General features: G+C 36.0%; 2 protein-coding genes across 3 annotated transcripts; one reads left to right on the top strand and one right to left on the bottom strand.

Annotated features, from left to right (window-relative positions):
- Window positions 1-163: 163 nt before the first annotated feature.
- On the bottom strand, window positions 164-2,014 carry LOC123870441 (3-oxoacyl-[acyl-carrier-protein] reductase FabG-like). The gene has a single exon (XM_045913751.1). The coding sequence runs from the start codon at window positions 1,707-1,709 to the stop codon at window positions 945-947; it is 765 nt and encodes a 254-aa protein (XP_045769707.1). The 5' UTR covers window positions 1,710-2,014; the 3' UTR covers window positions 164-944.
- A 397-nt stretch (window positions 2,015-2,411) lies between these two features.
- On the top strand, window positions 2,412-8,082 carry LOC123870439 (tubulin alpha chain-like). Of its 2 annotated transcripts, none has more exons than XM_045913744.1 (5): window positions 2,412-2,612; window positions 5,978-6,185; window positions 6,284-6,756; window positions 6,827-7,201; window positions 7,729-8,082. In XM_045913744.1, the coding sequence occupies exons 1-5, from the start codon at window positions 2,604-2,606 to the stop codon at window positions 7,984-7,986; spliced, it is 1,323 nt and encodes a 440-aa protein (XP_045769700.1). In that variant the 5' UTR covers window positions 2,412-2,603; the 3' UTR covers window positions 7,987-8,082. The 2 variants fall into 2 exon arrangements, with proteins under 2 accessions (XP_045769700.1, XP_045769701.1); XM_045913745.1 differs by having other exon boundaries at window positions 6,845-7,201; window positions 7,729-8,081.
- Window positions 8,083-8,280: the final 198 nt, after the last annotated feature.

Below are 8,280 nucleotides of genomic sequence, written 5' to 3'. Positions count from 1 at the left end.
TTATGCAATAGTGCTCTTGCTCAATAAAAATGTAAGATTTTTTTTCTTGCACTTAGGTAAATCATAAAGATTAATTTTCCCCATTAATAAACAACCTTGTATCAAATAATGATAAATCCATATTTAAAATATCCTTTCTTTATTTATTAAAAAAAACAAAACAAAAGCTACAATAGACTCTTATTTAAATTTTTAAATCTGTATAATAATATTATATCAAACCAAATGAAAGTAAATGCTATAAAAGTGTAAAACAACTTCGAAGGTGTATCCTTACAACAAGTATAAAAACGTATTCTGTTAATTACACTTAATATAAAAATAAAGGCACTTTAGTTTTCATGGCACGAACAATGTTAAATACATTATAATGTGTCCATACTAAGAATAGGATTGAATTTCCGCCATATTAATTTGGTATATCTTAAATTTAGTACATTTTGATAAGACTTTTCTATATCCATGGAGAAAAGTTAGTTAAAAAAGAGCTCTCTCTCTCTTATGTAATTTCACACAAAATAATGACAAAGACAACTGAGTGGGTGTTAACCATTTTGAGTCACCAATCAGTCACAAAAGAAACTGTTTTTGAATTGAATTTCAAATCAGTTTTGATAACTTAGCTTCTCTAATAGAGTAAGTACAGAAAGCATAGTTTCATTGGTGACTGGTTGATGACACAAAATGGTTAACACCCACTGATTTTCTTGTTTTTGTATGGAATCCCATACAAATGACAAGTGTAAAAGAGAGAGACTTATACTAACATCTCTCTATGGATAGAGTATAGATGTAGAAACAGATTATTACATATCATGCAAATTATTTTCCTTGAAAATCGTATTTTTAAAGTGACAGTTGATAGATAAAGGTTGTTGGCTTTCCTATTCTAGTTTGGACGCATTATACTTGTAAGTACATTACAGTACTTAAAGAATATATCTTTAGCGAGGGCACATAGCATGACGTCCACCATCTACTGGAAGACTTGCACCAGTAATATTGCTGGCTAGATCACTAGCCAAGAAAGCTATAGCTGCTGCAACTTCCTCAGGCTTGCCAGGCCTGCCTAAAGCATGGGTCTCTTTTGTCCTCTCCAGAAATGCTGCATACTGTTCCTCGCTTAACCCCCCACGTCTTTGCAACTCCGTTAAAATGACCCCAGGGTTCACACAATTAACCCTTACACCATTCAAAGCTAATTCTAAAGCCACACATCTAGTGAATTGATCGACTGATGCTTTAGACACGTTGTATGCCAACACACCAGGGAAAGATCGGATACCATTCACACTGGATACATTTACGATATTGCCTTTTGTTTTTATCAAGTGTGGTACAGCTAGCATGGTTAAATAGTATATTGAGCGTACATTGGTGTTCATAAGGCGGTCGTATTGAGCTAAAGAAGTGTTCTCGATGGTTCCAGTTTCTATTATGCCGGCGTTGTTGATCAAAACATCGATTTTTCCGTAATGATCGACTGTGTTTTTGACTATCTTTTCAATATCACTTTCCTTCGTCAAATCCGCAGGCACTAGAAACGTAGATGACGCTTTCTCGCAATCCTTATTAACCTTTTGTAGATTGTCCACATTTCGTCCGGTCAGTGATAGCTTAGCGCCGAGTTTCGATAAAAATACGGCTGTAGCGGCGCCGATTCCAGAACTTGCACCAGTAACAATAACTACTTTTCCAGCGAAATTCATCTTTTCTCACACTTACCGGCTTTAAGATTGTGTGAAGCTGTACCTCTTATCAGCAGTATAAATAGATAAAAGCTAAAAATAAACAATTCGTTCCACTTGTTTACTTCGATATTAGTTCCATCTCACATCTGTTTTTAATAATTCCCACAAATTAACAATTCAACAGTATGTTTTCTAACCATAAATAACTTTCCTAATCAAACTTTCAATGTTGATTTGCTGAAATTATTTTTATGAACTATTTTAACCAATTGCAGTACAAAAAACCAAAAAAAACTGAATTTATAGAGTGCATCCCATCCAAAATGAAATACGAGCCATAGACAATAAATAATGTCAATGTCAGTCAGTAATGCCGTCTGTCAGTTTTGAATTTTATTACTAATCTGTGATTTTAATCATTGGTCAATGTGGGTAACTTTAGAATAATAGATTCACGTTTATCAATGAATAATATTTATTTGCACTTTATGCTTTGCACTCAAGTTTAACAGAGAGCGGGCATATCATTTAGACAATTATAGCTTATTTTAGATAATATGATAAGTTAAAATGAAATATCTGAATGAATAGTAATATTAACTTACAAGTCACAGAAAGTTTTCAACGAAATTCAAATTCGTCAGCCAACTTGTTTACTAAAGTTATAATTAAAATAATATTGATGATTGATGACACTATTGATGTCAAAACCACGTCAAAACTATCCCTTGCTCATCAGTCATGTCATATTAACACATTACAAAATAAATAAAACTATTAAAATCACTATCATGATTAAAATGGATTTTAATCAGTAAAAATCACAACAATAAAATATGTAACTAGTTTACGAACTCGTAAAACATGTTTTTTAAATTCTAGTTAATTTTAGCTCAAATTCTCCGTAAAAAAATGGGTAAAGTAAGTTTCATTGATTTACCAATTAAATCGACACCTCCCACGTAAGTTGTTGTATCCCCAAAACTACAACTTTTCAGTAGAGCGTTTTAAAGATATAAATTGAAATTAAAGCTCCATTTTTCAATATATTTTTGTGAAATTCGGTATTTAGTTATAGTTTACAGTACTTTAACATATTCTGAAAGATAATTCATAGAAATACTTCACATTTCTGAGATTTTGTTCATACAACATTTTACGGCGTGTTTCATCTTTGTAAAATGTTGTATAATATACTTACAACAAATTACGCTGAAAAAAACGGGTTGAGTGTCATCGTATGTGTTAAATACAACAGTGTACGTCGTATAAAATTAAAAAAAATAGTAGTATGTGTAGTCCGATTTATCATTTCCAACCAATGGAAGTCCACTACTGGACATAGGTCTCTTGTAGGGACTTCTATATGCCACGGTCTTGCACCACCTGAATCCAGTGGCTCCTTGTGACTCGTTTGATGTCGTCTGTGCACCTAGTGGGAGTCTGTCAACGCTGCGCCTTACAGTGCGAGGTTCCAGCACCTTGGGACCTCAACGTCTATGGGTCCTTCGAATTATGTGCCCCGGCCATTTACACTTCAGCTTCGCAACCCATTTATGCCGGTTACTCTGATTTTCCTACCGATATCCACATTCCAGATTTGATCACGTAGAGAAACTTCAAATATAGCTATCTAATTGCCCGCTTAGTGACTCTGAACTTTCTTATGAATTCCATTATAATATGTGACCATATTATCTCGGATCCATAATATGTCATCACTGGTAAAACGCACTGTTCGAAGACTAATTTAGTTTCCGTACACTGCCGCCGAGTCGGATTCGTTGGCTGACCTGTTTCTTGAAATTGCACTTACCTACCTGGTCCAGGTACCTGTTCCAGGCTCACACTTTTCTATAATTTCGAGTGCAGAGCCCTCAACGATTACTGGGTGGGCCGAGACATAAGAATTAGACACAATTTTCGTCTTACTCATGTTCATTTTCAGGCCCATCTGTTGTGAAACTTTGCAAAGGTCATTAAGCTGTAAATGTAGAAACTGGGAAACCTAATGAGGTTTCCCAGAGTTTCTGCCATAGTGACTATGTCATCGACAAATCGAAGGTGAATTTCTTTTGATGTTAATGTCAAGTTCATTCCAATCCAAGCTTAAACATAAGGACGTCTTCCAAAGCAGTGGTAAAGAGTTTCAGAGAATTACGTCTCAATGTGCAACCTGTCACTGCAATTGGACTGGCCTAGTCTGGTCCTATATGTCGACTGACATGGTGTTTTCGTACAGGATTCAATTTCAGCATTTGTATGAACAGGCAGTTGTTTCAGCATCTCAATAGCGACCTTAATACAGCCCCAGTTTCCACCAAATCAAAAACTTTCTCATAGTTTACAAACGCTTAGCAAAGTGGCAGATTATTATAATAGCCTTCAGTTATATTATGCATAACATGTCGCAGCTTATGAATGTGACCTATAGTGCTTAAGCTTTTTCAGAATCAAGCTTGTTAGGGATGCTGAAAGTCATCGAACTTATTATTGTGACGATTCATAATGACTTACGATAACAACAGCTTATAGACATGGCTTAGCAGCGAAATGAGTCTATGAATCTTCTTGAGTAATGTTTGTAACTTTGTAATTTCGTTATGCAATGAACTAGATTAATTTGAATATAAGATTCACTAACCTTTTGTGCCCACATTGCAACAAATAAACCATTACTTATTATTTTTTATAACGGCATTATCGCCATGACGGGATTGAAAATCCCTTGGAAAAAGATTGGAAAATCGCTGAAAGGCCTTAAGTACTGGTTTGCCACCCGCTTTCAGGAATTCTACTGTGATTCTGATATCACCGAGCGAATTTTTATCCTTGAGTTGTTTGAGAGCCATACTTATCTCCTATAAACTGGCATCTGGGATATCTTGGGTATAGTGTCCCGTCAATTTAGCTCTGGGATCTTTAGCCAAATTTTCAACAAGTCTTTGTGTTGTATTGTGTATAACTGTCCATAGAACTTCTCCACTTATTTCAAGAGCTCAAGTTTAGCTGAAATGAGGTGTTGTCAGTTTTTTGTCGTATCAGCATGCCCTGTTTAGCAGACAGATCTTTCGTGAATACTTTTGAGTTCCTCTTCCGCTCTATGGTATCTTTAAAACGAAATTAAAGATCCATAAGTCACGTGTTTGTACAATAGAGATCTGCCAGTAGGAAGGTGCATCTGCTGAAGACTACAGTATCATTTCTGGCCTTTTTCTGGCCATGAGCTTTAAAATCATAAAAAATATTTGTTATTTTTGGACGATAGGCCGTAAAAAAATTGGACTCCACCACCTGGCAGGTTCTACCAACCTATTTATTGGAAAGGTAGGCTCTGAAATTATATATTGAAGTAGTGATTTTTTTGTTAATTATATAGTAATCTAGTGGTATGATGAGCCGATTAGTTATTTTATTGACTATCATGAGTTTACGTCGCCATCAAACTAAATTTTAACATAGTTTTACTGTATACAATGTCGTATGTAAGAAAAAAAACAATGTCATAGCAACGTAAAATATAGCATGTAATCATACAACAAAATTTTGAGAAATAAATGCCGAAGTAAAATGTTGTATGTATCACTTAACACAAAATTTATTATAATTCTGCAACGTAAACGGTTGTATGTCATCATACAATACTGTTTTGGGTGTCCTCAACGACGTAAATTGTTGTATGTAATCTATACAATAGTTTAGCTTGGCATCACTATTAAGTTACTAAAATACGATAATGAAATAAAAAAATGTAAACACAACCGTGACATATCAGTGTCTTGAGTTACAAACATTTCATCTGAAGTCCGGCGTGATCTGTTGTATCTGTTACATACGAGGCGTAAACGTGCGACTTCACCCCACATAAAACGTTGTAAAGGTCAATATGCTATTTTACGTCGTCCTCGTTTGAAACATACAACATTATACGCCTCATAAGTACTTTAAAAAACAACATTTTTAGGATTTTTTTTAATTGAACATATAAAATACATAAAAATAGACATTGTTATGTAAAAAACGCAAAATGGCAATTTTGTGGCTTACAACAACTTACGTGGGAGGTGTCGAAATAATTACCTACATACTATAGTACGCGCCAGGTCGAGATGGCAATTGGGGTGGAGACGCCCTGCATACCCGCACAGCTCCCGCGTTAACCCGGTGTGGGCGAGCGCCAGTGACGTGGGGGTGTGCGGGGCGTCCCTCCGCCTCATACTCCGATTGCCATCTCGACCTGTCTCATTCACAAAATCTAAGAAAAAATCTTTTTTCATACTTTATAGAAAGAAGTAATCCAAATTCACATAGGTCAAGCTGGAGTCCAAGTGGGAAATGCATGCTGGGAATTGTACTGTATTGAACATGGCATACGACCTGATGGAATATTAGTATCCAGTGACGATAACAGCTGCGAATCCTTCTTTAGTCACACTGGAGCTGGTAAAATGGTTCCTAGAGTGATAATGGTTGATTTAGAACCAATTCCAATAGGTATTTCTGTAGTCACTTTAATACTTTATCTGTTAATTATAATATGAAAATATGTAACTAGGTAGTTATCTCAAAATAGTTCATTTCTTTTCCTACAGATGAAATAAGAACCGGCACATATAAAAATCTATTTCGTCCATCCTCCCTATTAACTGGTAAAGAAGATGCAGCTAGTAATTTTGCTCGTGGTTACTTCGGTGTTGGTCGAGAAATGATTGATTTAGCCTTGAATCGTGTCAGATTAGCTGTAGAAGAATGCAGCAGCTTGCAAGGATTTATAATATTCCGAGCGTTTGGAGGAGGAACTGGATCAGGATTTACGGCCCTTTTGCTCGATGGTCTAGCCAGGGATTACGGGAAACTTTCAAAAATTGAATTCGCGATATATCCGGCGCCAAAAATATCACCAGTGATAGTTGAACCGTATAATTCAGTACTGACCACACATGCCTGTATGGATACTGAAGATGTCTGCTTCATATTCGATAACGAAGCTTTATATGACATTTTAGCAAGACTTCTAGATGTACCGAGACCGACTTACACAAATTTGAACAGACTGATTGCTCAGGTTAAGCAGTTTCCTGTTTTATTTACTCGTATTTGGAACAAAATCAGCCATTAATAATTTACCTCACTAGTGCGTTTATTTTTTTCAGGTAGTATCTGGTATGACGGCATCATTAAGATTCGAAGGTTCTTTGAATGTTGAGCTTGTAGAGTTCAGAACAAATCTGATTCCATATCCGAGAATCCATTTTCCACTTGTGACTTTTGCCCCTTTTGTTTCCCCGTCTAAATCTCTTCACGAAGCCATGACCACGCATCAGCTGATGATGTCCTGTTTTGAGCCAGCTAACCAAATGATTAAATGTGATCCTAGGAAAGGAAATTATATGGCATGTTGTTTGCTGTTCAGAGGAGATGTTAATCCGAACGATATTAATTCAGCTATTAATCAAATTAAAAGCTTACGGTCCGTCCACTTTGTTTCTTGGTCTCCAACAGGGTTTAAGGTGGGAACTGTACCAAAGCTATTGTTTAGTTAATTTTACATTTGATCAAAGTTGCCACAACTCATCGCCAGTTCACTACTAATCATGGCTCTCCTCTCGGAATGAGAAGGGTTTTTGACGTGGCAACGTCTTATAATTCGATACAGCCGGCTGCACGCACGAAAAAACATGACTCATGCGGCGTTACGTTAGGTACGGCGTTACGTTAGGCCTTTGTTGTCACGTTCAACTATCGTCAGTAAACCGACTTTACAGACAACCAATTTTTTTTGTGGATTGGCAGACTTCACAAATCACATTACTTTTAAGAAAATCATGGAAAACTCATGTTTTTCTTAGTCGTCATAGCAAGTGATATTTTTATAGGTATTCTTTAAAACGACCATAACTGCGAAAAGTTAGAGGTGCGTGCCCGAAATTGAATAACCGACCTGCGGACTAGAATGTTAATGTCTTGTCTACTTATCTACTATCACCGCTATTTAGATTTAAGTTTACCTAAGTAACAACATTGATTTTACTTTCAGATTGGTGTAAATTATCAACCCCCTTCAACAGTTCCCGGTGGAGATTTAGCAGCATTACAAAGAGCAGTGGTAATGGTATCCAACTCTTCAGCCATTCGCATAGCGTGGGAACGTCTTTGCAAAAAGTTTTCTTTAATGTACGCGAAACGAGCATTCGTACATCACTTCGTTGGAGAAGGACTTGAAGAAGGAGAATTCAAAAACGCTTTATACAACATCAAAGCATTGTCTAACGATTACAGAGAAATGGAAACATAAATATCGAACGATCATTTGAAAATAACTGTAATTTTTGTGTCGAATTTTTTATCATTTAAAGCATTTAGTTAGGTAAAACTAACTAACTAATTGAGATCATTGAATAAAAGATCTATCAGTAAAAAAAACTTTGTCTATGGTATACGTCAAAAATCAAAAACTTCCCTTGTCTTTGTCACTTGTCAGCTTGTCAGGATTTTGTGATTTTGAAGTTTGCTCCACAGATTACTTACCTACTTTTCACAATTCAGTATTCACAGCTAGACATCGTCTGTGTTGGTGTTAGCTGGCGGG

This window comes from Maniola jurtina, chromosome 12 (genome assembly GCF_905333055.1).
Source record: "Maniola jurtina chromosome 12, ilManJurt1.1, whole genome shotgun sequence".
In the NCBI taxonomy this organism is placed as follows: domain Eukaryota; kingdom Metazoa; phylum Arthropoda; class Insecta; order Lepidoptera; family Nymphalidae; genus Maniola; species Maniola jurtina.
Note: the sequence above shows the minus strand (reverse complement) of the source record. Positions and strands in the feature narration are given on the sequence as shown.

Bases quoted from the DNA above. Each gene is read 5' to 3' on its own strand.
- LOC123870439 (XM_045913744.1), top strand. The intron at 6,186-6,283 runs GTATTTCTGTAG...CTTTTCCTACAG, and splicing joins TTTAGAACCAATTCCAATAG to ATGAAATAAGAACCGGCACA. The intron at 7,202-7,728 runs GTGGGAACTGTA...TTTTACTTTCAG, and splicing joins GGTCTCCAACAGGGTTTAAG to ATTGGTGTAAATTATCAACC.
- LOC123870441 (XM_045913751.1), bottom strand. From the start codon at position 1,709: ATGAATTTCGCTGGAAAAGTAGTTATTGTTACTGGTGCAAGTTCTGGA.